We start from the raw sequence: 27674 nt of genomic DNA on the forward strand, positions 1-27674 counted from the left end.
CACCCAGGCTGGAGTACAATGGCGCGATCTCAGCTCACTGCAACCTCTCCCGGGTTCAAGTGATTCTCCTGCCTCTGCCTCCTGAGTAGTTGGGATTACAGGCGCCCACTACCATGCCCAGCTAATTTTTTTGTATTTTTAGTAGAGATGGGCGTTCACCATGTTGGTCAGGCTGGTCTCGAACTCCTGACCTCAGGTGATCTGCCCACCTCAGCCTCCCAAAGTGTTGGGATTATAGGCGTGAGCCATGGTGCCTGGCCTGGGAAGATTCTTATAAATCTCCCTTTCCTCTTCTGGAGGTGTGGCCCTGGGTTCCTCCCCAAGAGAGGCGGAGGAGGGGGCGGAGGCCCCAGGCTGCAATGGAGGCTGTCTGCGCACTGTATCTTGCACTGGCATCACAGAGCTGAGCTTCATTAGCTCTAATGAAGCCTTGGCACTGTGCCCCTCCCACACAGCACCTAGATGTTTCAAGGAAGGCGAGGGGGACAGCTGAGGTTGGGTCCAGAGCCTAGGAGATGGTCGGGGGATGTTTGCAAGAGGGGAGGGTAGGAGGCAGAAAATGGGGACCACACAGCCAGGCTGGGGTTGCCAACATGAGGGAGAAGCAGCCCCTCTTCCTTCCCCACTGGGACCTTTTTCTTCTCCAGTGGCCCAGAGACCTAGGTACCCCCAGTGCTAGGGAAAGCCTTATCTGAGAGACGGGGCGTGGTCTGGGGATGCTGAGGATATTCCCAGGCCTGGCTTGCAGAGAGTGCCCCTCCTGCCCTCTCCGTAATTTCAGCCTGGGGCAGAAGAAGGCCCTGACCCCAGCATGGGAAGCCCGGGGCTTGGGAAAGTCCGGCAGCGGGCCGGAGCCGAGCCGAATCGAACCCACTGTCAGTGGTGATCGCTGGTTGCTTGCGCTCTGCATTCCAGGCTCTCTCTTGGGACCTGGATAAATGAGAAACAACCCCGCCCTCAAGGGCCTCCTTGTCTGCTTTTCCTACCGCCCAAAAGCGAGACAAAAAGTCTCCACAAAGATTGTAGAACCATGAGTTCTAAGATTTGCATCCAGCCCATCGATCAGTCCAGAACACCCCTTAGGGGCCCCCTGCCAAAAATATTAATGTAAAAATGGCCCAGTCTGACTGGGGTGACGGACCTGCAGCCTCCACAAGCCAATGTCTTCACCGTGGTAATCGTTGGAGAGTGAGTGTGGTCACATAGGCGTTAACAGGAGTTTAAAGCTGGAAGCCGGAAGCTGGGTAGAATTGCCGTAGGGATTGGTTAAAAACCAGTTGGTGATATGATTAATCTCCTTTCTCTCATCTCCGGTTTCCAAATCTATCATTAACCTGAGGATTCTATAGTGAAATCCTTTTTGATCGATTTTCAAGTACCGTCATAAGGGGAGTGTATAAATACAGATGCAACAACTGAGACCTGGAGTGGGCAAATAACTTCACTCAAGGTCACCAAGAATCAAATTTCAAGCTGGGCCAGGCATGGTGGCTCACACCTGTAATCCCAGAGACTTGGGAAGCTTCAACAGGAGGATTGCTTGACGCCAGGATTTTTTTTTTTTTTTTTTTGAGAGAGGGTTTTGCTCTGTCACCCAGGCTAGAGTGCAGTGGCACAATCAGGCACACGCCACCATGCTTGGCTAATTTTTTTGTAGCAATGGGGGTCTCCCTACATTGCCTAGGCTGGTCTTGAACTCCTGAGCTCACGTGATCCTCCTGCCTTGGTCTCTCAAAGTATTGGGATTACAGGCATCAGCCAAAGATCAATTTGAGATCGACATGGGCAACATAGCAAGACCCTGTCTCTAAAAAATTAGCCAGGTGTGGTGGTGCACACCTGTAGTCCCAGCTACTTGGGAGGCTGACCTGGGAAGATTGCTTGAACTCAGGAGTTTGAGGCTACAGTGAGCTATGACTGCACTGCTGCATTCTGGCCTGGGCAACAGAGCAAGACCCTATCCACCCCTACCCCCTCCCCGAAAAAAAAATTAAAGCTGAGTCTTTCAGAATCCTAGGTCTGTCTTTGTGGTGACTGCTGTATTCTCTGACAACAAAGAGCCTGGGAGGACACCCCTCACCCAGGGAAGGTAGACCGTCTTTTCCACAGCTGAGCCCTGAAATCCCAGCAAAGGTTGGCATAAGGAAGGGGTGGGGAGGGCAGATGTAATTAGTGGTGGGAGCAGAGAGATGTAGATTAAGTTCTGCTTCTCTGTGTCTTCTGTGATTCAGTGTGGAGTCTGGGTATTCTCGTGAGTGGCGTGGGGGACCCCAGGGTTCTGTCAATGAACATGGCTGAGCCCCTGCCTCCTCCAAAGATGCTCCAGCACTCAGGGGAAGAAGGCTCCACTGTGGGGAAATGAGGCTTGCCAAAGCTTGAAAGATGTTTGCTGGGGCCAGGCACGGTGGCTCACGCCTGTAATCCCCGCACTTTTGGGGGCCAAGGTGGGCAAATCACGAGGTCAAGAGATCGAGACCGTCCTGGCCAACATGGTGAAACCCCATCTCTACTAAAAATACAAAAATTAGCTGGGCGTGGTGGCGGGCACCTTTAGTCCCAGCTACTTGGGCTGAGGCAGGAGAATCACTTGAACTCGGGAGGTGGAAGTTGCAGTGAGCCAAGATCATGCCACTGCACTCCAGCCTGATGACAGAGTGAGACTCCGTCTCAAAAAAAAAAAAAAAAAAAAAAGTGTTTGCTGGGACAAGAAAGGGATGGAGGAGCAGGGGAGAAGGGCGTGCCAGGCAGAGGGACCCAGCATTAGCACAGGCAAGGAGGCATGAACCAGCCTGGCCTCTTAAGGGATTGATGAATACAAGGCCCAGAGGAGAGGGAGGAGGTCAGGTCGGCAAGGCCAATGAGACCAGATCCTGCCCCTTGCCTTCCCCATCAGGTTGTATTCCTCATGCCATACTGAGGAACTTGCTCCCTTAGCTACTTCGGAGCCACACAAGGGTCTCGGGCAGTGGAGGCAGCAGACCAGGTGAAAGAAGATGGGAGCTGAAACTGGAGGTACAGTTGGAAGGGCAGGATAAGAGTGGAGTATGTTGGCCGGGCGTGGTGGCTCACACCTGTAATCCCAGCACTTCGGGAGGCTGAGGTGGGCGGATCATCTGAGGTCGGGAGTTCGAGACCAGCCTGACCAACATGGAGAAACCCCGTCTCTACAAAATACAAAATTAGCCGGGAGTGGTGGCACATGCCTGTAATCCCAGCTACTCAGGAAGGCTGAGGCAGGAGAATCGCTTGAACCTGGGAGGCAGAGGTTGCGGTGAGCCTAGATTGCACCTTTGCACTCCAGCCTGGGCAACAAGAGCAAAACTCCATCTCAAAATAAATAAATAGATACATACATACATAAAAATACAAAAATTAGCTGGGCATAGTGGTGGGCACCTGTAAATCCCAGCTACTTGGGAGGCTGAGGCAGGAGAATTGCTTGAACCCGGGAGGTGGAGGTTGCAGTGAGCCGAGATCGCACCATAGCACTCCAGCCTGGGTGACAAGAGTGAGACTCTGTCTAAAAAAAAACAAAACAGAGTGGGAGTATGTCACCCTCTTCCCCTTTCCAGAAACTTGCTGTACCGTCTCTTTCCCTCGTCTAGAAGGGCCTTCTCTGCCTTTTCATTTCTCCAACCCCTATTCCTCTTTCAATGCGCAGTTCAAATATCTTCTGTAAAGCCTCCCTCTACCACTCAAATATATGGCGACTTCCTCCTCTGTGCGCTAGATCTTGTGCCCGGCGAGGGTAGGGACTTTGTCTTGTTCACTGCTCTATATCCAGCTTCTAGGCCAGGCCCTGTTGAGTGAATGCTGCTGACTGATGAATTGAGTGTTCCCATAGCACTTGACACTGCATTGCCCACCAATAATAATAACAATGGGAGTATTGGTTATAGCAAACAAGTATTGTGGCCCTCAGGGACACTGCTGTGCTGAGCACTTTACACACACCGTCTCTTTAATCTGCACAACAATCCCATGGGCGATGGATTATCTCTATTTAATAACTGTGGAAACAGAAGCTTAGGGAGGTTAGTAACTTCTCCAGTGACATACAGCTTGGAAGTGGGCCTGAGTCAGGATTCAAACCAGCTTCCTCTGAATCCTGCTTAGGAACTTTTTTTTTTGAGACCAAGTCTTGCTCTGTCACCCAGGCTGGAGTGCGGTGGCGCGATCTCGGCTCACTTCAACCTCCACCTCCCAGGTTCAAGCAATTCTCCTGCCTGGCTAATTTTTGTATTTTTACTAGAGATGGGGTTTCACCATGTTGACCAGGCTGGTCTAACTCCTGACCTTAGGTGATGAGCCTGCCTCGGCCTCCTAGAGTGCTGGGATTACAGGCTTGAGCTACCGAGCCCAGTCGGAACTTTTTTTTTTAGACAGTCTTGCTCTGTCACCCAGGCTGGAGTGCAATGGCGCGATCTCTTCTCACTGCAACCTCCTCCTCCTGGGTTCAAGTGATTCTCCTGCCTCAGCCTCCCGAGTAGCTGGGACTATAGGCACGCACCACTGCATCTGGCTAATTTTTGTATTTTTGGTAGAGACAAGGTTTCACCATGTTGGCCAAGCTGGTCTCTAACTCCTGGCTTCAAGTGATCCTCTGACCTCGGCCCCCCAAAGTGCTGGGATTACAGGCATGAGGCACTATGCCCAGGCTCTGCTTAGGAACTTTTAAACACTATGCCCTACAGCACCTTTATTTGTTGCGTGTCTATGTCTTTGGTTTTATAAAACCAGGAACTGCTTTTGTTGGTTTTTGAAAATCCTCAGACGACGGGACTGATTTGTTGAGCAACTTTTACATGCCAGGCACTCAACACTGAGTCCTCTCCAGGACCCAGTTTACAGCTGAGGAGACTGAGGCTTGGAGAGGGAAAGGACTTGACCAAGGTCATGCAGTTGGGACCTGAAACCTGGCCTCTGACTCGTCTTCCCTTGTGTCACTGGCCCCCCTAGCCCAGTGCCAGGCCCTTGGTGGCACCCAGTGAACAGTCCTAGGATGAAAGAAAGAGGAACCAGCTCTGAAGGTGACCACTTTCCTTGGGGGCACACAAGGGGCCAGACAGGGGCCATGGACTGGGCCTCTAGCCTCTAAGCCCAGTGTGTGTCCCACCGGGATCACTGATGAGGAGAGGGATCTAGAGGCCGGGACTGGGGATGTCATAATTTCCAGGTGCCCAGCTGTCTGTCAGACCTGTGAGCTCCAAGGAGTGGCTGACCTGGTGCTGGGGTGGTCAGGGATGGTGTCCGGGGCAGGCAGAGCCTTACCGTGACCTTTAGAGGCCTCCAGAGGCTGCACAGCATCAGTGGGATTTTGGCCACGGGTGACCAGAAGGAACCTCCAAGCCTGGGAAATGCAGCTGCGGGGGCCACAGCGCGGGTGGGCAGAGGCCCTGGGTTGTGCTGCAGGCTGGGCACTGCCTTTTGCTGAGTGACCATTCGGCCTATGCTCCCAGCCCCACAGGGATCCACCAATCAGACCTGCCTGCTGCTGTGTATTTGCATCTCATTTGCATGACAACACCCCTTGCTCTGTCCCCAAGTGTGCCTCCCCAGCCCATGGCCCATTCCCCATTTCAGGCCCCCTGTGCAGAGCTCCCGTGGGAGGGGCAGAAAGGCCCACCTGGGCTGCCAGCCTGGCGCACTATTCATAGCTCAGGGCTGGCGTACTTCACATACTTGGCGTTTCTCTTGTCTGGCTGGCCCAAGGCAGCCGCCCCCCTGTTGTCCTCCCCTCCCTCCTCTCTTCTCTCTTCCCCCCTTCCCCTCCTCCCTTAACCTCTTCCCCCACCTTCTTCCTCTCAACCAATCTTCCTGAAACCTACAGATGTCCAAGTCCCTCGTCATGGAAGAGCCCACATAAGGAAACTGAGGCCCCAGAGAGGGCGGGGCCTGGAGGGAGAAACCGGTAGTAATGAGGCATATAATGAGGTGGCTGAGAGTCTGGGCTCTGCCCACAGCTTCAATCCCGAGCTGACATTAGCTGTGGCACCATGGCAGATTCCTTAGCTTGCTAAGTTAGACAAGCGTTTCAGAAAGTCAAGCTGAGACCTGGAGGGTAAGGGTTGAGTCAAGGGAAGAAGGGGACGGGGAGGGGGCAGGCAGGCACTGTATTATATAGTCCAGGGAGAGGGGAACTTGGATGTGGGGAGCAGGCCCTGAGTCTCAAGACAAGGGCTTGGCACGTTGTAGAACCCACGAGGAGGGCTCGTGGCTGGAGTGTGGCCAGCTGGGGTGAGGGCACAGAGATGCAAAGAGGATTGAAGCAGCTCCCCCTTTTTTCCCCACCCCTTTCTCCCCCACTCCTTTTTTTTTGAGCCTGGATCTGGCTCTGTTGCCCAGGCTGGAGTACAGTGGCACAACCATGGCTCACTGCAGCCTTGAACTCTTGGCTCAAGCAATCCTCCCACCTCAGCCTCCCAAGTAGCTGGGACTACAGGTGTGCCCCACGGCGCCTGGCTAATTTTTAGTTTTGTTTTTGTGGAGATCTTACTATGTTGACTAGGCTGGTCTCAAACTGCTGGGCTCAAGGGATCCTCCTGCCTCTGTCTCCCCAAGTTCTGTGATTACAGGCATGAGCCACCACGCCCGGCCCCCCTTTCTTCCTTATTCTAGCACCCCTGACATCTGGATCTGGTTCCCTCTGAGGAAAGGGTGGGGATATAAAAAGCCCCTGCCTCTGCTAGACCCCTCCTGGGGACAGGGTTCTGGTTACCCCTAACTCTCTGAGGAAAGGCTCATTCATTCTCCAACATTTAGAAACAGTGTGCAGAGCACCCACCCTGGGCCAGGAGCCAGGGATTTGACCACCAGCAAAGCAGACATGGTCCTTGCCTTCCAGGACCCACAGCCCTGTGGGGAGATGTTGGTCAAAATAAGCTCATAAACAAGTAGACACTGACAAGAGGGTGCACAGGTAACTGACCTGGTCTGGGGCCAGAGGAGATGTGCCTGGGGAAGTGACATTTTTGCTAAGAGCAACAGGGTGGGTAGGAGTGAATCAGGGCATGGGTTGCATTCCAGAAACAGCATGTGCAAAGGACCTGAGGCTGGAAGGCTGCCTGGTCCTCATAGGAGGTGGAAGGAGGCCAGGGTGGCCAGAGCACAGAGGAAGAGGGTGTGGTGAGTGTGGGGGCCAAGGCGCGTCCCACAGGGCCTGGTGGTCATAATATTAAAATAATCAATCTGGACTGTCAGATGCCAGAGAGGTGACTGCCACTTGGAGCAGGGCAATGGTGTAATGAAGTGAGCAGACTCCAGAGACACCTAGGAAGCAGAGTCTACTCTGATGCGGGGATGGAGGGCTGGGGCCATAACACCTAATTCTTGGTTCTCAGCAACTTTTTCAGGCTAGTATCCCTGTCTTTATTTTATAGCTGAAGAAATAAGGAAACTTGAGTGACCTTGAGTGATGGTCTTGAGGTCACACAGCCAGAAAAGGGCCAGGGCCAGTACCAATGGCAAGTGTGGCCTTTTCTCTGTGTTAGCCTTCTTGATGCCAGGACAGTGGTCACTTTCTCACCAGCCTCCCTGTCCCCACGCCTCGGTGCCCCTGCAGGTCACCCCAGCATTCCCTGCCTAGCATCCAACCCGGTGGAGAGCCAGGAGTTCCAGGTGGTGGGTGCTGTGTGCCACCTTTATTTCCAGAGGTTGTTCTGCTGTTAAATGAGTTAGTGCATTTAACAGCAGCGTGCCTAGGGTATAGTAAGCACTCAACAAGTATTCATGACTGTGTGGCTGTTATCCTGTCTCCAAATGTGGGGCCAGGCAAACTGGCAGGGGGAGGCAGGAGGAGGATCTGGAGCGAGGATGATGCCATCTGTCTTCTTCTGACCAGAGAGCCCAGCCCAGGGGGCTCCCTCATGGCAGCGGCACAGGGGAGGCTGTTTGTCCCTGCAGAGCCACTGTCCCTGCCACCTGTCCAGCTGCCTCTGGGCATCACAGACTGGATTAGGGAGTGGTTCAGTTCATAGGCAGGGCCATATGTGTGAAGGGGAAGGTAGGGGTAACCGGGAGGGATGGGCAGGGCTGGGGTGAGGGGGTGGATGGTTTCAGGGGTGGGGCTGACAGCCTCTCCCTGCAGGGAGCCCCATGTGCCCCCGGGAGACTTTCAGAATCTGCTGAGACCTGCCCTGGGAGGGGACATGGTCTTAGCTTGACTGGGACCCAGCTCTTGCCTGAAGGAAACCACTGTGTGCACCTGTTACCTCTGCCCAGGCTGTCAGACAACAGGAAGCACTCCCGGGGGGCGGGGGGCAGGCGGAGTCACACCTAGAGCTCTCCCCTAGTCTCCTCTGAAATGCGCTGTCCAGTGTGAGACCGGGGGATGGATCTGCTGACCTTAGAGAAGAGTCATTGCAGGCATTCCCCTGCCTCTAGGAATGACTGCTCCAGTCTAGTCTGAAAAGGGGCTCTGGCCTCTCTCCTTGACCAAAGGGAGACCCCGAGATTCCACAGTTGCTCTGTCCTTCTGCAGGGGATTCATCTCTGTAGGAGATGGGGAGGGGAAGATCCCAGGGCAGGTTGGAGCTTAGGGGCCTGGGGAGCGAGGTTGAGGGAATGACCCTTCTGCTCCCTCTGGGTTGTCAAGGAGATGAGGCATGCCAGCGCTGGGCCAGCAGGGGGCTCTGCTGGCCACAGGACCTGCCTGTCGGGCAGCCGAGATGTGCACCCTTCATTGTGCAGGCTCATTTCCAGGAGTGCCTGAGAGGACGCGGCGGTGTCTCTGTGGGCACACACTTGTGTGTATGTTACAGGTGGGTGTGAGCGTGTGGCGCGTTGGAACGGGCATGTGTGTGCTTGGTGGGTTTGAGGACCCCCACACTGAGCCAGGTTTCTGCCAAGAAAACTCTTCCAAGGTCCTGCCGGCAGCCTTGGAAGAGTTTGTGCATGACTGGGGATGGCAGCCTCTGTGGATAGCAGGCCCCCATCAACACCAAGGACCTGATGCGTGCCAGGTTCAGGCTGGGCGATCCCCCTGTGCGGGGACCTCTAGGGCTCCAAAGATGACAGTAGAGACTCTGAGGAGGTGCAGTGGAGAAGGGATGGCAGGGAAAGGTCTTCCAGGCAGGAGGTGCCCAGCTCCTGGGCAACCTCTGTGGGCAGAGCCTTCTCCTGAGCACCAAGGAGAGACCTGTTCATTTGTTTCATCTTTCAACATTTTTTTTTTTTGAGACAGAGTTTTGCTCTTGTCATCCAGGCTAGAGTGCAATGGCGCGATCTCGGCTCACTGCAACCTCCACCTCCTGGGTTCAAGCAATTCTCCTGCCTCAGCCTCCAGAGTAGCTGGGATTACAGGCACCTGACATCATGCCCAGCTAATTTTTGTATTTTTAGTAGAGACGGGGTTTCACCATGTTGGCAAGGCTGGTCTCAAACTCCTGACCTCAGGTGATCCAACTGCCTTGGCCTTCCAAAGTGCTGGGATTACAGGCCTGAGCCACCGTGCCTGGCGTTTTATTTTTTGTGTGTGTTTGATTTCTGACTTGGCCTTTTAAAAAAAATTATAGAATATATAATATGACCGGGTGCTGTGGCTCACACTTGTAATCCCAGCACTTTGGGAAGCCGAGGTGGGCAGATCATGAGATCAGGAGATTGAGACCATCCTGGCTAACACAGTGAAACCCCGTCTCTACTTAAACAAACAAACAAAAAATAGCCGGGCATGGTGGCTCGCACCTGTAGTCCCAGCTACCCAGGAGGCTGAGGCAGGAGAATCGCTTGAACCGGGGAGGTGGAGGTTGCAGTGAGCTGAGAGCACGCCATTGTACTCCACACTCCAGCCTGAGCAACAAGAGCGAAACTCCATCTCAAAATATGTATATATATAAACAAAATTTATAATTTTAACCATTTTTAACTGTAAAGTGGCATTAAGTACATCCATATTATTATGCTATCACCATAAGTGGTGATATTCCACTATCAATCACCGTAAGTGGAATAATATAATATTTATTCATTCATTCCTTTTTTTTTTTTTTTTTTTTGAGACAGGGTCTTGCTTTGTCACCCAGGTTGGAGTGCAGTGGTGTGATCATGGCTCACAGCAGCCTTGACCCCTGGGCTCAAGGGATCCTCCCATCTCAGCTTCCTGAGGAGCTGGGATTATAGGTGCGTGCTACCACGCTCTGCTATTTTTTTAATTTTTTGTAGAGACAGGGTTTCACCATGTTGTCAGGCTGGCCCTGAACTCCTGACCTCAAGTGATTCTCCCACCTCAGCCTCCCAAAATGCTGGGAATACAGGTGCTGGGATTACAGACGTGAGCCACCAAGCCCAGCCAATATTAATCCTTTCACTTAGCATAATGTCTTCAAGGTTCATCCACATTGTAGCGTGTGTCAAATTTCATTTTTTTTTTTTTTGAGACAGGGTCTGGCTCCCCTAGGCTAAGGTGTAGTGGCACGATTTCAGCTCATTGTAACCTCCATCTCCTGTGCTCAAGCCATCCTCCCACCTTAGCCTCCCAAGCAGCTGGGACTACATGTGTGTGCCACCACACCCGGCTAATTTTTTTTTTTTTTTTTTTTGTAGAGATGGAGTTTCACCATGTTGCCTGGGCTGGTCTCGAACTCCTGGGTTCAAGCAGTCCTCCTGCCTCAGGCTCCCAAAGTGCTGGGATAACAGGTGTGAGCCACCCCGCCCGGCCTTCAATTATTTTAAAAGGCTAAATAATACAATTATTATTATTCATATCATGTATGTATTATATGTAATACAATAATACAGACAATTTCATTGTATGGATATACCTCATTTTGTTTGTCCATTCATCCATAGATGGACACTTGGGTTGCTTCCATTTCTTGGCTGTTGTGAATAACACTGCTACGAACATGGGTGTACAAACATTTCTTCTAATCCCTGCTTTCAGTTGTTGTGGATATATACCCAGAAGTGGAATTACTGGATCATATGGTAATTCTGTGTTTAATTTTTTTTTTTTTTTGAGACGGAGTTTCACTTTTGTTGCCCAGGCTGGAGTGCAACCGTGCGATCTTGGCTCACTGCAACTTCCGCCTCCCTGGTTCAAGCGATTCTCCTGCCTCAGCCTCCTGTCCATGTTTAATTTTTTGAGAAACTGCCATACTGATTTCCATAGCAACTCCATCATTGTATTCATTTATTTTTAAACTTTATTTTATTTTTTATTGCTTTTTTAGAGAGGGATTCTTGCTCTGTGGCCCAGGCTGAAGAGCAGTAGTGTGATCACAGCTCACTGCAGCCTCCAACTCCTGGGTTCAAGGGATCCTCCTACCTCAGCCTCCCAAGTAGCTGGGACTACAAGTGTGTGCCATCATGCTTGGCCAATTTTGCATTTTTTATAAAGATGGGGTCTCTATATGTTTCCCAGGCTGGTCTTGCATTCCTGGCCTCCCAAACACTGGGATTACAGGTATGAGCCACTGTGCCTGGCCACAGCCACACCATTTTACATTCCCACAGCAATCCAATTTCTCCATATCCTCACCATTAAGAAATAATTTTTGAGCTGGGCGCAGTGGCTCACGCCTGCAATCCCAGCACTTCGGGAGGCCGAGGCGGGTGGATCATTTGAGGTCAGGAGCTCGAGATTAGCCTGGCCAACATGGTGAAACCCTGTCTCTACTGAAAATACAAAAATTAGCTGGGCATGGTGTCAGGTGCCTGTAATCCCAGCTACTCTAGAGGCTGAGGCAGGAGAATCACTTGAACCCAGGAGGTGGAGGTTGCAGTAAGCCGAGATCTCGCCACTTCACTCCAGCCTGGGCAACAGAGACTCCGTCTAAAAAAAAAAAAAGAAATAATTTTTGAGAGCCCACTATGCACAAAGCTCTCTAGGAGGGCAAATCCGTTCTGAAAACCCAACAGCCATTGTCCTTAGGGAGCTCTCAGTCTAAGGGGGAGACTCAGGCCAGGCCCTTGAGCATCCTCCAATCTGAGGGGAAAGACACAGGCCATGCCTTTTGGGAGACCCTAGACTGATGTGGGGTAAAAATCCCTTGTTTTCGGCCGGGCGCGGTGGCTCACGCTTGTAATCCCAGCACTTTGGGAGGCCGAGGCGGGCGGATCACAAGGTCAGGAGATCGAGACCACGGTGAAACCCCGTCTCTACTAAAAAATACAAAAAATTAGCCGGGTGTGGTGGCGGGCGCCTGTAGTCCCAGCTACTCGGAGAGGCTGAGGCAGGAGAATGGCGTGAACCCGGGACGCGGAGCTTGCAGTGAGCCGAGATTGCGCCACTGCACTCCAGCCTGGGCGAAAGAGCAAGACTCCGTCTCAAAAAAAAAAAAAAAAAATCCCTTGTTTTCAAGGAGCACACAGTCTGATGGAGGAGGCACAGCTTCTTCCCTTTGGGGAGTCTGCAGACAGGCCCAGAGACCAGAATGGAGACCCCAGAGACAGCCAAAGGGCTGCTGAGTGGGTAAATCAGGGGGTACAGAGGGGTTGTGGTAAGCCCTGTCCCATGCCAGCCTGCTGTTGCCTGGGCAATGGCCCTGGTGTTTGCTTTGTGGCTGGCTAGACGCACCCTTTTCTGTAAGTGCTCATTTCCCACCAAGAGGAAAGAGGTCCCTCTTTAGTCTCCCCTTCCTCTGTTGTCCCCGAGGGGGGAACTGGCCCTCCTCTGGCACTGGAGACCCTGCCAGCCTGGCACCTTTGCCATGCTCCTTGCCTGCTGGGAGAGGCCCCATCCTGGAGTCTCATGTTGCCCACACCTTCCCTACTCCCAGAGGGCCCACAAGGTAGTGCTCTGGGCTTGCCAAAGTTCAGCCAAGGAAGTGGGAGACCCTACTGAATCCTCCCTGCTTGGGAGGAACTGGGGCATGTCAGGAGCCTGTAGGAACCTGGGGCTGGCAGTGGGAGGTGGGGGTGATGCCGGGAAGGATGAGCTTGCTTGGGTCTGTGAGCGTCCGCATGTGTCACCGTGTCTTTGCGTATACATGGCTGAGTGTCTGCATGTCTGAATGTGAGTGTGACTGTGATGACTATCCAAAAAGCCGTCAAAACAGCCTGCATTTATTAAATCCCTACTATGTGCTCTGAGCCTGTGCTAAGACTTTCTTTAATTTACTTAATCCTCCCAACAATCTTTGAGGTGGAAATTCATGTCATTACCATTTTATTGATGAGGAACCAAGGCTTAAAGAGGTTAAGTAACTCACCCAAAGTCTCACATCTAGAAAGTGGTAGAGATAGGGCTCTGACTCAGCCTCCAGAGGACTCCAGATCCCATGTGTCAGCCCCTGAGCTGTGCTACCACTGAAAGAACTTGGGAATTTTTTTTTTTTTTTTTTTTTGAGACAGGGTCTTGGTCCGTCACCCAGGCTGGAGTACAGTGGCGCGAACACAGCTCACCATACCCTTGACTTCCTGGGCTCAAGTGATCTTCCCACCTTAGCCTCCTGAATAGCTGGTACCAGAGGTGCACGCCACCATCCCCGATTAAGTTTTTTGTAGAGATGGGGTCTTGCCAAGTTGCCCAGCCTTTTTTTTTTTTGAGACCAGGTCTCACACTGCAGCCTTGACCTCCCTGGGCTCAGGTGATCCTCCCCACCTCAGCCTCCCGAGTAGTTGAGACCACAGGCACGCACTACTACACCTGGCTAATATATATATATATATATATATATATATATATATATATATATATTTTTTTTTTTTTTTTTTTTTTTTGAGACAGAGTCTCGCTGTCGCCCAGGCTGGAGTGCAGTGGCGCGATCTCGGCTCACTGCAAGCTCTGCCTGCCGGGTTCACGCCATTCTCCTGCCTCAGCCTCTCCGAGTAGCTGGGACTACAGGCGCCCGCCACCACGCCCGGCTAATTTTTTGTATTTTTAGTAGAGACGGGGTTTCACCGTGGTCTCGATCTCCTGACCTTGTGATCCACCCGCCTTGGCCTCCCAAAGTGCTGGGATTACAAGCGTGAGCCACCGCGCCCGGCTTATATTTTTTGTAGACACAGGGTTTCGCTGTGTTGCCCAGGCTGGTCTTGAACTCCTGGGCTCAAGCGATCCTCCTGCCTTGGCCTCCCAGAGTGCTGGGATTATAGGCGTGAATCATCATGCCCAGCCAGAATTTGAGGATTTTGTGCATTTGGCATTATCTCAGCCCACCTCCCTGATGGTGGTGGGATGTCTGGAGTGACAAGTGCTTCCTCATCTCCCTTCCCAGGCTTCTGTGGCTCTGGCCTAGTTTGAGGGAGAGAGAGCACAGTCCATCCCAACCCCGGGCAAGAGTGGCCCTAGAGGGGAAGAGCACTGGGTCTGGGGAGACCCTGGGAACCACCCACTACCCGTGGGCCAGACATAGCGCCAGTGTGGGGTGCCCAGGTTCCCGGTGATGGGGGTTATGTGTACATGAAGGGCGCTGGGGAGACACAGGCTTGCTTGGCCGGCTCATCAACTTGGCCTGCTGGGGCTTGTCAGGCGGGAGTCTCTACCCAAGCAATGCTGGGAACCAGGCATCTGAATGGGGCAAAAGGGTGGAAGAGGCCCGAGGGGGCAGCCGCCCTTGACTGAGGAGACTGGAGCAGGGTTCAGAGGCCCAGGCGTGGGCGGAGCGGGCATGTGTCGGTATCGCATTGCCTGCATGCCTGGGATGCACGGATCTGCGGTGGGATTTGCCCTGTCTGTGTGCGAGGTTGTGGAGTGGTCATGAGTCTGCGTTTGGTGGTGTGCAACTGGTGTACAGGACCAGATGGAGCTTCAAACATGCTGGATGACTCTCTTGGGGTGGAGGCATGGTTTGTCACCTGGCAGTTTGGGGCCCACATTCTGGGAAGAGCGCTGAGCAAGCCGGAGGAAGGAAAAGCAGGCAGAATCGACCCTGAGCCCCTCTCTCACTTCCTGAACCACACGCCCTGCAACACGTCAGTTTCCTTCTTGCTCCTATCTCTGACCCTTGGGACTCAGGACGCTCTCCTCCCCTTCCCCAGTGCCTACTTGCTTCTACTCCTCCAGTCTGGACCATCCTCTCCTGTGAGGGATAGCCTGGGAGATGTCTGGACCCACCCTCAAAAAACTGTCACCTCCCAGAGAGAAGAGGCCCTGTGCACCTGAGAGCAGGGCTCCCTTGGTTTGTGGGAGTCTCCCTTGGTGGGGGTGAAGGCAGCCGGCTTTGGCCAGAGTCTAGAACTTGGGGATCCCTAAAGGTTTCAGGAGCTGGGACAATATTCCTGAAAGACTCTCCAAAGTATCTCAGCTCCTGGCCCACAGCAGGTGCTCAAGATGTGGTTAAACAAGAGGGTAATGGAAAAAGATCTGGTAAGCGGTTAGAACCCTGGGATCCGGTCCCAGCTTAGTAAAAATGAGTCCTTGAACTAGTCACTTGTTCTCTTTGAGCCTCAGTTTCTTTTTTAAATTTTATTCTTATTTATTTATTTATTTATTTATTTTGGGACAGGGTCTCACTCTGTCTCCCTGGCTGGAGTGCAATGGCGTGATCTCTGCTCATTGCAACCTCTACCTCCCAGGCTCAGGTGATCCTCCCACCTAAGCCTCCTGAGTAGCTGAAACTACAGACACGTGCCACCACACCTGGCTAATTTCTGTATTTTTTGTACAGATGGGGTTTTGTCATGTTGCTCAGGCTGGTCTCAAACTCCTGGGCCCAAGCGATCTGCCTACCTTGGCCTCCCAGTGCTGAGATTGCAGGTGTGAGCCACGACGCCTGGCCAAGCCTCAGTTTCTGTAACTGAAAAACGGGTACCAAAAAAATCTCTGGTTATCTGATTCTTAGGGTAAGTGTCAAATGAGAACAAGTGAAAGTGCTTTCAAATAGTAAAAGACGATGATCTCTTGGAAGGAGGGAAGACTGGATGCCCTCCTTTTGGGGATGCAGCCTTCAAGCCCCTCCCCAGGGACCCTCAGGAAGATGAGGTTGAATGGATTTTGCAAGCTGGTCAAACTAGAGGGGGATGGGAGGGGCAGCTCAGCAGGGTAATTTCTGATGCAGGGGGAGGAAGCTGGGCAGGGCGTGGGGGGAGGACTCACTCTAGGCAGGAAGGCTTGGAATAGAATCTCAGCTACGCCTGGTATTTCCCAGCCCTGGGCCCCCTCCCCCACCACCCTCTGGGGCCCACCCCACATTCCTTTCCCAGAGGAAATGGGGGAGGGAGCGGAGAGGCTCCCTAGGCCTGGAGGATCATTTATTCAAGCTACATAAGCTTTGAGGCCCCACTGTGTGCACTCTCCCACTGAAGTCCCCACAGAGGCAGCTGGGTGTGGAGGTGGTGCGGGTGGGGAAGGAAGGTGTGGTTTGTGTTGGAGGAATCTGTTACCTCCTTGGCTGGGCCTTGCTCCCCCTGCCAGGTTAGAGGGCAGGAAATGGACATTGTATATGGTTGATCCTTTCCAAGATCTCTGCAGTCTGAACACAGAAAACCCATGTTGCGTCTCCACCTCTCTCCTCCCTGCTGCCCCAGAACCCTCAGCGGTTTTGAATTCCGCTGAGGTGGATTCTTGATCTGGGCACACAGCAGCACCTGTTGGCCATCAGAGGCTCCATGGGGGATGAGAGGGGAGAGTCACTCCATTTCCTCAGAACCAGGGACTGGACTAGCAGCAAGAGGAATGCAAGTTAGGCACCTGGAAGGACTTACTGGCTGCTTGCTGGCAGGACAGGCCAGACTTGGAGCTGAAGACATCTGGTTGCCCTCCGCTTGGGGCCCCAGAGTCTGACATGGCTGGGGACATCTTGATGGTGGTTCCAGCTGGTCTAGGAGGGTCTGGCCTTTGGAGAGTATGAAGGAGTCACAGGGCAGGTCAGGGCAGGAGTGGTCCGGACACTGAATCCTTAGTTTTCTAGCGATGGAAGTGGGGCGGTTGAGGGTGCCGATGGAGATGGAGCGTCCTGCTCTCCCCGGCTGCAGTCCTTTCCCGCTCTCCCCCTAAGCTCTCCTGACTCAGCTCGTGGCAGCCTCACTCTTCCCATCTGGCTTCCGCCAGGGTGGGGGTGGGGGGTCCAGCTCCTGCACGGCGGGGGAGCCCAGCAAACAGCAAACAGGAAACAGGAGAACAAAACCAGCTCCCTGGCTGACACAGGCAGCCGCCCCCACACGCCTCACCCTCACCCTTCCTCTCTCTTTCTTCTCCCTCCCTTGATCCCGACCTCCCTCGTGGTCCGCTCTGCTCCCTTCCCCCTCCCCTCCCACCTCCGTCCCCTAGGCTCCCTTCCCGTCCCTTTGCTTCTCCACCTTCTGACACTTTGTTGTCTGCTCCCTTCCCCTCTCTCTGCCCCCAGGCCCCTCCCCATCTCTGCCCCTCCATCTCCCACCTCCCACCCCCTTTCTGGATTTCCTACCTCCCCATTGGGCCACCCTCCCGCAGGTTCTTGCTGGGGACAGTGGATGGTGGAATGGGAGGAAAGGGGAGCTGCTTCTGCTTGGTGCTGCCTTCTGGTAGCTGCCCCAAAAAGGCCCAACCCTTATGACGCTTCCTCCTGGACTCCTCCTAGATTCGGGAGTGGGGTTGGGCTGCAGCTGCCCCGCTTTCCTGGCTGCTGGCTAGGATTTGGGTGTAGGATAGAAGTTGGGATGAGGGGCCCTGGGGTTGGAGTCCCAGTGGTGCCATAACAAGCTGGGTGCTCTTGGACCTCAGTTTCCTTCTCTACAAATGAGGCCATAGAAATGGCCCCGAGCCACAGCAAGTGGCTGTGGTGATATTGTTGGTGAACAGTCAAGTGGGCTAGAAATGGTGATGGTGATTACACATCCACTGGCCAAGGCCTCTGCTAGCCCCACCCGGATGGGGCCTGGGAAGAGCAAGAGCCAGGAAGGCGAGCAGGGCAGGGGCTAGCACAACATGGCGCTTCCTGTCTGGCTCACATGCCAGGGGTGGGAGAGGGGGCAGCTTTGAATGATTGTCAGCTTGTGGTGACCCTCTAGGTAGAGCTAATGGGTAGGGAGTCCTGGGAAGGAGGGTGGTTCCCACGGGGGTGTTGGGGACTCCACCTGCGCCTAAGGGTGTGTGGCTGTCACTCTGTGCGGGGCAGTGTGTGTAGCACTCGAGGGGCTGTGGCATCCATGCCTGGAGTGCCTGAGCTGTGCAGTGTGTGCGTGGCATCTGCCATGTTGTGGGGGTCCCTGTGGGGTATGTGTGGAGTGCGTGGGTGGGTAAATGTGGATCTGGTGTGCTTGCACATGCATCTCTCTGAGTGTGTGGACCGTATACACTTGGGCGGATGTCTGAGGTGTGTGTATACGATGTGGAAGAGTGTCCTGTGTGTGGGGGGGGATAGTGTGTTTCTGGGGTATGTCCACATAGGGTGAGTGTGTGTGGGCAGGTGGATGTGTGTGGTGCGGGTCTGTACAGAGTGGGTAGGGTGTGCAGCAGAGTGAGGGACACCTGGAGCACGTGTGACTGTTTCTCTGGGTGCACGTGGCTGATGCGCGCGCGTATGCGTGTGTGTGTGTGTGTGTGTGTGTGTGTGTGTGTGTGTGTGCTGGAAGGGTGCAAGGTGTGCGGGCCGGGGGAGAGTGCGTGTCTGGGTCGAGGGCTGCCGTCTGCGTGTGAGGGTGCGAGGGTGTGGTCGTGCGGGGGACTGTGTAGTGCCCTGGCGTGTGGGGTGTGAGTGTGCGATCTGGGCGGCCGCGGACAGGGGCCGCCCCGGAGGGGGAGGCGTCAGCCCTGCGAGACTCGCGGGCGTGTCGGGGCTCGGGCGCCTTCAGCCGGGAGGCGCGGGAGGCGCGGAGCCGCTCCAGCCGTCCTGCCGCCGTCCGCGCGGGCCGTCCGTCCCTTCGGGGCCCCCGGGCCCCGGGCCCGCGGCTCCGGGGGGCGGGCGGGGACCCCTGGGGCCCGCCGGCCGCCCGGGGGGTCGAGGACGCCGTCTGCCGGGCGCCTAGCAGCGGCCCCGGGCCCCCGCGCGGCGCGCGCGGCTCCGGAAGCCCGGCCTGGGGCGTACTGGGGCCGGGGCGGTGGCCGGGCCCGGGAGCCCCCTTCGGCCGCGGAGCTGGTGGGCAGCGCCGTGTGGCGCGTGGAGCGCGCGGGGGCCGGGGGCTGGCGCTGGGAGCGCGCCGTCGGCGTGGACTGCAGCGCCCCGGAACCGCGCTGCCTCTGGCTGCCCTGCCTCAGCCACAGCGACCGCCGCGCGCCCGGGCCGCACCGGGCCAGGGTGAGCGCCGCGGGGCCGGGGCCGGGGCTGGGTCCGGGGCAGGCCTTGTCGGGGTCTGAGTGGGACTGGGTCACCAACTCCCTGCGGCCTTTGAGCTGTGTGCGCCCTGCATTCCAGGACTGATGCCCCTGGAGCGGGGAGTGAGTGAGGCGCTTGAGAGACGGGGCTGAGGGTGGCAGGATCTGTGGCTTGGAGCTCTGCCAGGGCTTCTGGGATGACAACCCCAAGTCTGGGTCGAGGCCTCCAGGGGGGCTCAGCCCTCTCGGTTTCCAGGCAGTGGAAGGATGGAAGGGACCAGAGCGTTTGAAGAGACGCTGGGGCTTCTAGGAATCCCAGAGGGTGTGGGTGGGCAGGGACCCCGAGTCCGAGGCAGGCAGAGGCACCACTGAATGGAGCAGGGCACACGACCCACCCCACCCCTGGTAGGGGACCTGGACACGGCACACGAGGGTTTCCTAGTGGGCCGAGGAGGCTGAGTGGCAGACGGGCCCCTGCAGGTAGTGAGTGCTCTCAGGGCTGACAGGGCTGGGCTGGGGGACTGCGGTGTTTCTGATGTCCGGGATGGACCAGGCTGGTAGGGTGTGAGTCACAGTGGGCGCCATGCCCGGCCTGAACACTGTGCTCCCTGCAATGACCTCTTTATGCTCCCGGGGGGAGGAGCAGGGCTCCTGGGTTCTAGTTTCTGGTGCTGCCAACCCACCACGTGTCCACCTCTGCCTAATTTGTGGCCTAAGGCCGTCTGCCCTGCTGTCACCATCAGCTGGTATTTTTGGACGTCTCTTTCCTTCCTGACATGAGGGTGGGAGTGTTTGGAAATAGATCCAGGCCAGGAGAATTTAATCAGCAATGTCCCTGTGTCCCCTGAGCGACTCCCTCTCAGTCCCCTTGTCTCTGTGCCTAAGTCAGGCAGAGCTGTGTGTGTGTGTGTGAGCTGTGCACCTTTCTAGTTGTTATCAATGGCTCCTTCTCTGTTTTTGCACCTATCACCTTCCCCACCTCAAGATGAGAACAAGACTCAGTTCTATCCCAGGTCATAGGGGAGGAGAGGAAACATGCATGTATTATAGCATGAAGGATTGAGGTTAAACAAGGAAGAACTTCCCACAGAGGAGATGCCAGCTCTGGCTCTTGATGGGTGTCCTGGTGTCTCCTCTTCAAGCAGGTGTGTGGTAGCTGACATTCTCAAGAGCCTAGTTGGAAGAGGTGGGAGGAAGGGGACTGGAAGGAAGGAACAGAGGAAAGGGAGAGGTAGAGATAAGGGAGGGAATGCTGGTAGTGCTTAGTGAGGAGGGGACCTGGAGAGGAAGGCATGCCTCCTGCCCTGGATTACATGCAGGCCCTCCCAGGGAGCAGCCCCCCCAGGCAGCTGGCAGCTCCAGGCAGGATGTGTGCTGGGGGAGGGGCAGGGGGCGTGCGGGGACCTGTCCCAGCCACTTCTCGTCACTGGGGCAGCTGGTGGCTTGAACCTTAATCCAGGACAGCAGCAAAACAATGGGCCCTGCAAACAGCCTCAGCTCTCAGCCTGGGTGGGGGACAGGCAGGGGGCAGCCCACACTGGGGAGGAGCAGGGGCTTCTGGTAGGAGAGGGCAGTTGGTGAGGGGACCCCCAGACCCTTTTCGCTCCCTGATCAGTTCCTTGCCAGGTCAGCAGAGATGGGAAATCCAGGGGATTTCAGACCTCAGCAGAATTCCCAGAGAATTTTCTCCTCTGGGCTCCCCGGGCCCCCATGGGGGTGTGGGGCACCATGGGAAAGGCTAGGCTAAAGTTACAAGTGGAAGATGCTGGACTACCCCTGATGTCAAAACCCCTGCTGAGACCTCCTGGACTGGGGGTCTTCCAGCTTTTGCATGGTCCCTGTCTGGTAGGGGGCACTTATAGCCTCATCTGGGTAGTCTTCCAGACTGTATAGGATTAGAACAGTCTAGAACGGTCTGTCTCCCTTGCCTGGAGCTCCACTCAGCCTCTTGTATATTCCACCTGGCTCTGTCCCCTGGGGCTGTATGAAGCAGGCCTATTGCCTATTGCCTATTGTCTCTGTCACATTTTTCTTTAATCTTCTGAGATTGGAGGATCTAGCCTCTTCCCCAGGCCTGCTAGACAGCAGTCAGGCTCTCCGCCATGCGGAAATCCTTAGCAGAGGGCAGCTGTCTCCCTCCACTGGGTGCCTGGACAGGAGGGTGGATGGTCCATGAATGAACTTCTTGGCATCAGGACATTTGAGTGGCAGATGTTTTTGAGCTTTCTCCAGCTATGAGAAGGGGACAAAAGGGGATGTTGCTAGTGAAGCGGGAGCTCCTCACTCCAGAACTGATGAGCTTCTTCCTCCACACTCAGCCCCTCAGCCTTTCTCCTGTCAGCTGATGCCCCCTGCCTGGTGCCGAGGAGGAGTTGAGGGGAGTAAGGAGTGTTGGTGGTGGGGGCTTCTTGCCCTCTGAGGGGCTTGGACTAGGGGCAACATAGAGGTTAGGCCACATGATGTTATGGATTTAAGAGTCCTCTAGGGGGCTTCTTGGCTTTTCAAAGCCAGGCAGCTTCTCAGTGGCTCCCATCTTCCCCAGTTGGGCTCCGTGAGCACCATCCATCTGACACCCTCCTGTTACCCGCCTTCCTTCTCTGTGTCCCAAAAGGAGCCCTGTCTCAGGCACTGTTTTTCTTCTTGCCCCAGAAACAGACCTGTGTGCCCCTTCCAAAGTCTTGTCTTCAGACACCCTCTGCCAGGTCATCTTGGAGAATCCCGAGAATTTTGGGAGGTCTGACAGGAGGCTTTAGTGTCTCTGAAACCTGCAGCCTTTTTTTTTGAGACGAAGTCTCGCTCTGTCGCCCAGGCTGGAGTGCAATGGCGTGCTCTCAGTTCACTGCAACTTCTCCCTCCTGGGTTCAAGTGATTCTCCTGCCTCAGCCTCTTAAGTAGCTGGGATTACAGGCACCAGCCACCGTGCCCGGCTAATTTTTGTATTTTTGGTAGAGACAGGGTTTCACCATGTTGGCCAGGCTGGTCTCGAACTCGCCTTGGTCTCCCAAAGTGCTGGGATTACAGGTAGAGACAGGGTTTCACCTTGTTGGCCAAGGCTGGTCTCCACCCACCTTGGCCTCCCAAAGTGCTGGGATTACAGGTGTGAGCCACTGTGCCCAGCCACCCCAAGCCTTTCTGGTGAACCAGCCAGGCCTCTGGGCTGGGCTCTGGAGCCTCAGGAAGTCCCTTCAGGTGTCTGATGTCCAGTCCGCTCCCTCTTGGTTCTTGGTCTCCACTGTGTTCCTGCCGCTGTTCTTGAAGGATGCGTGTGTGCCGGTCTGCTGTGCATGTGTGTATCTGCATGTCTGTGATGCATGTGCATTGTGTGTGTAGGACTTTGATTCTGTGCAACTCTGTGCATATCTATGTGTCTACGTAAGTGTGCACATGTGTACTCATTTGTGTGTATCTGTGTGTCTGCATATTTGCACGTGCTTGTCTGTATGTTTGTGGTATGTTCCATCTGCATGAGTGTATGTGGCTGGGGCGGTGTCTGCATAAGTATGTGTCTATCTGGGAGTGCATGTATGTGTGCATGTGTGTGTGTGAGATTGTGCATGAGCTAAGACAACGACAGGCACTTCCTGGGCAGGAAGGCTGTATCCAGGGTCCTGCACATAGTAGGTGCTCAGTGAGCATTTGCTGAACTCAGCTGAACTGAACTGAATGAACTTGCTTCAGTGAGTTATTTTCCTGAGGGCAAAGACATTATGAGGTGACTGAGGGGAAAGGAAAGAAGGAAAAAGCTATTGGGATGATGAAGGTGGGAGAGTAAGGAAGGGGTGAGGAGGAGGTCATGGGCAGGGAGGATGCCTGACAACCCTAGGGTGAAAGACCCCTTCTGGTGCCCCCTCTGGTCCTGTGGGCTGCAGGAGGTGGTGCAAACAGCCAGAAGTGTCAGCCACACGGGCGCTCAGCCTGGCCCCCCTGTCTCCCACAGCTGCCACTGGGCCCAAGAGATGGGTGCTCCCCTAGGCGCCCCTTCCCCTGGCAGGGGCCGAGGACGCTGCTGCTGCACAAAAGTCCCCAGGACGGCTTTGGCTTCACTCTGCGCCACTTCATCGTGTACCCACCCGAGTCGGCCGTGCACTGCAGCCTGAAGGTATGCCCGGCTCGCCACTGCCCTGGTCTGGGGAAGCTTTCATGAGGGAGAGAGACTCTTTTGTGCCAGTCCTCTTCATGGTCCTTTCACCCTCTCAGAGAAGCAGTCCTTCCTGGGGTCCAGCCTGACTCCCTTCTGCTGTGGCCTGGGGAGGAGGACTGCAGGGAGGCAGTGCCAGCCTTGGCTGGGTTATTTGCACTGTGTGACCGTGGACAAACACTTTAATCACTGTGGCCTGGGTCTTCTCAGGAGACAGGGAGGGGTGGCTGGTGCAGGGCAAGGACCTTGCAGGTGGGCAGCCAGGATGCTCACCTCACACCCCCAGATGCTTGTCTCTGGCAGGTGAACAGTTGTCTGGGAGTTCCTGGGACCCCTGATCTACCGGCTGCTTCTGAGCTGGGGTTGCTCCTCCCCTCTCCAGCGTGAGCTCTCAGGGGCCTAGCACACCTGTGGGAGCCCTCCCAGCACGCCCCCGGCCCCTGCTGGCCACAGCTCAGTGCTCTGGAAAGAGACCCAGGCTGGGACATAGGAGCCCAGAGTTCCAGTCCTGGGACAACTCCTCACTCATTGTGAATTTGGGGCCGCCTCCCCATCTCTGGACTCCGTTTCTCCTGCTGGAACCTGAGGACATTTATCAACTTGACCCCTCAGAGTCCCTCCTGCCCTAATGTAAACGTTGTGTTCTCTGAGTCCAGGAACCAGGGGTCCTGACCCCAATCCAAGGCTGTGAGCTAGGGGGAGGGGCCCCTGACAGCGAAGCAAAAGTGTGGGAAGGAGACAGAAGGGGCCCCAGGGAGCAACCAAAGCCCCCGACTAGGGCTCTGCTCCCATCACCACTTCTTTTCCAGCAGGGAGGAGACATTGAGTTTGGAGTCAATGAACCCCTCTATCCACTTTCCCTGGGACTGGGATCTGCCTGCACAGCTATTGGGGGACTCTCCCTTGGTCCCACCTGTCAGAGAACCAAACAGGGGACTTCACTGTCTGTGTTCGTGTGCTCACGTGTCTCTTTGTGTGCACCGCATGCTAGCCATGGACATGCATGTGTGTATCTCTCTATGTGTGCATATAATGTCTGCAAATACATGTCATGTGTACATGTAACTGTGCAGCTCTCACATGCATGCCGGAAGCTCTGGGGCTCCTGCATAACTGTTCTCATTGGCTACAGCTGTGCTTAACAACATAAGTGGGGGCTGATGGTGTGTGGAGGGGGCACAGACCCCTACTTCATGCCCAAGGACACCAGCCCCTTAGTTCTCCTGAACCCCCAGTACTTCCTTCACTCTTTCCCCAGAATGCCCTTCCTTCTGCCCCCTAGCATCTTCTCTCAGGGGACCCTGCTGAATGAAGCGTGACAGCAGAGGATCTAGGGCTGGAAGACCTAGGGCCAGGCAAGCCAGGGACAGGCTGCCTCTCCTTTCCAGAACCTGCCCAGGGCTGGGAGGGGCCTTTGGCCTGGAGGCGGGAGGAGGCTGTGTTCTCCCGTCCTTCATGCTGCCGCCTGGCAGCCTGCAGGGAGCTCAGCCGTCCAAATGCATCTGTCTGCCTCTGCCACCCTCTCACAGTGCTGTCAGCTTGCATCAGCCGGAGTGCACCCCACCTGGGAGGAGGGGGGCAGAGTGCTTGCTCCCCAGAAGGGCCCAGCAGCTTTCCTGTGACCCACCCTGCCCTCATTGGGGTGCCACAGAGGCCTGGGTTCCAGCCCTGGCTCTGCCACTGAGTCTCTGAGTGGCCTTGAACACACCATACCCTGCGAGCTATACAATGGGTACATGTGTGGAGAGGGTTAGAAGAGATGACGCTGAAGGTCCAATCCAGCTCTAAAATGCCACATCCAGCTGAATTAGCCTGTTCCTCTGACCTCCATGCCCTCCTTCCTCATTCCCCCACAAAGTCTAGTGCCATCACCTACCAGGGTGATCCCAGAGGCCTCTCAGTGGGTCCCCTTGACACCCTGCACCCAGGTGCCAGAGTCCTCTCCCCTAACTGGCATTTTCACCTCCACTCTCTCCCACAGAAGAACTTCCATTGGCTCCCTCTTCCTGTCCTGTAAGCCTGAATGCTTTAGCCTGAGTATTGTCACTTGCTGGTGTTGACTTTCTCCTTTAACTCAGCAATTCAGCCCCTGGTGTGCTGTGAGTGCTTATCCCTGCCAGCCAGTGTCTGCACACCTCGCCTCCCTTGTCCACAATGCCTTCTCCCCACCACCCTCAGATGTCTTTGAGTCCCCTCCCCAGGAGGACTCTAATCAGTCCTCCCCTTGGCGTTCCCTGGACCTGATAGCTGTAGTTTGCGCTTGTCATGTGCCTATCTGTGACTGCCCGGGTCTTCTGTGTGTGTGAGCCTGTGTGATGCCTCTCTCGTTGGGCTGGGAGCTCCCCCAGGAAAGGGGTCTTGGGTCAGTTGTTGGATTGCGGGTTCCCCGATGTTTAGGGTGTTGAGGTGATGGGAGCACATGTCACTGGGGAACTTGGCCTCGGACTTGGTGCCCCTCGGACACCCCTCCCGCACCCTCCCCTGCTGGGCTACTTGGGAGGAGATAAGGGGTGGCGGGAACCTGAAGGGGCCCTGCCCACTGGAGCTGGGCCACCCCTGGCTGCTGAGGGCTGGACTGACGCCCACACCCACTCCTCTGTTCCCTGCAGGAGGAAGAGAATGGAGGCCGTGGAGGAGGTAAGGGAGGACTGGCGGGCGCTGGACCTGCACGGGGACTCCTCTTCCAGCTCCTGTCTCTCCCTGTCCTCCCCCAAGACTGCCTGTCCTTTTCTGTGCCCCCCTCTCTTGACTCCTGTTCCTGCCTTTGCTCCTGTCTGTGCCCCTGGTCTGGCCCCCTCTGGGCGCCTCTTCCTCACTCTCCTTGTCCTCCCTCTTTCTTTTCCCACATTTGTCTCCCTTGGGCGTTTCCTTCACAGAAGTTTGCTGAGCTCGGCACACTGTGGGCGGCACTCTGGGGCGCAGATGGGTGTCTGCCACCTGGCCCCTGCCCTCAAGCTGCTGCCAGCCTAGAACAAGGCAGGGCAGAGCTGCAGGGCCTGGGGGCTGGTGGTGGGAGCACTGAGCAAAGGCTGTCCTTGGAGGTGGAGACAGTGGGGACCTGGTGGAAGTCAGGGGGCCCCCTGAGAGGTCTTTCTCTCATACGATGTAAGCCTGACTCCCCTTGCTGTGGCCCTTGCTCCCCAGAGGCCCCTGGTGGATACCCAGGCCCCCAGGGTATTCAAAGCAGAGCGCCTTCTCTGGCAGCCTTCCTGCTCTGCCACTGGGGCTTCTGCTGGGCAGCCATAGGACGCTCCTGCATCCCCATCCAGAGGCCGTGGTGAGGGAGGAGCCCACTGACCTAGAGCAGGCCCATTTCTCTGTTAGCTTAGAGTTAGCAGCACTTAGGAGCAGAGGAACTTTGTTGGGGTGCAATGCGATTTGTGCCCACCCTAGGGGCCTCGGATCTCTGCTTGGAGCCCCTGAGCCTGGGGAAGGGAGGAGGTGGGGGATGTGAGTATTGGGTGTCTTGCTGGGTCTGCGGGAGTGGGCATCCCTGCGAGGAGCGCGTCTGACCCTACCACGTGTCTTCAGAACTGTTATGGCCTCTTGTATGGCACCCTTTCCTCTGTCTCGTGACTCGTGTGTGCACATGTGTATGTGTGAGAATCTGCTTCCCCCACTGGACAGGGAGCTCTGGAAGGACAAGGGCTGTGCTTGTTCATCCTTTTTTTTTCTTTTGAGATGGAGTCTTGCTCTATCACCCAGGCTGGAGTGCAGTGGTGCGATCTGGGCTCACTACAACCTCCACCTCCCGGGTTCAAGCAATTTCCTGCCTCAGGCTCCTGAGTAGCTGGGATTACAGGTGCCTGCCACCGCGCCTGGCTAATTTTTTTATTTTTTGGTAGAGACAGGGTTTCACCATGTTGGCCAGGCTGGTCTTGAACTCCTGACCTCATGATCTGTCTGTCTCGGCCTCCCAAAGTGCTGGGATTACAGGCTTGAACCACTGCACCCAGCCTTTTTTTTTTTTTTTTTTTTGAGACAGAGTCTCGCTCTGTCGCCCAGGCTGGAGTGCAGTGGCGCAATCTTGGCTCACTGCAAGCTCCGCCCTCCAGGTTCACGCCATTCTCCTGCCTCAGCCTCTCCGAGTAGCTGGGACTACAGGAGCCTGCCACCACGCCCGGCTAATTTTTTTGTATTTTTAGTAGAGACGGGGTTTCACCATGGTCTCGATCTCCTGACCTTGTGATCCGCCCGCCTTGGCCTCCCAAAGTTTTTTTTTTTTTTTTGAGACAGAGTCTTACTCTGTCACCCAGGTTGGAGTGCAGTGGCTCAATCCCAGCTTACCACAACCTCTGCCTCCCAGGTTCAAGTGTTTCTCCTGCCTCAGCCTCCTGAGTAGCTGGGATTACAGGCGCGCGTGCCACCACACCCAGCTAATTTTTGTATTTTTAGTAGAGGCAGGGATTCACCATATTGGCC

The 27674-nt window shown here is 55.3% G+C and overlaps 1 protein-coding gene across 2 annotated transcripts in view; it reads left to right on the top strand.

Annotated features, from left to right (window-relative positions):
- The window catches only part of ARHGAP23 (Rho GTPase activating protein 23), a 95901-nt gene that overhangs the window by 17676 nt on the left and 50551 nt on the right, over window positions 1–27674 (top strand). For both annotated transcript variants that reach the window (XM_063628876.1, XM_055258765.2), the window contains 2 exons: window positions 23052–23213; window positions 25862–25889. In XM_063628876.1, the coding sequence (XP_063484946.1) occupies window positions 23052–23213; window positions 25862–25889 (190 nt within the window). The remainder of the gene's footprint in view (window positions 1–23051; window positions 23214–25861; window positions 25890–27674) is intronic.

This window comes from Symphalangus syndactylus, chromosome 20, assembly GCF_028878055.3.
Source record: "Symphalangus syndactylus isolate Jambi chromosome 20, NHGRI_mSymSyn1-v2.1_pri, whole genome shotgun sequence".
NCBI classification, from domain to species: domain Eukaryota; kingdom Metazoa; phylum Chordata; class Mammalia; order Primates; family Hylobatidae; genus Symphalangus; species Symphalangus syndactylus.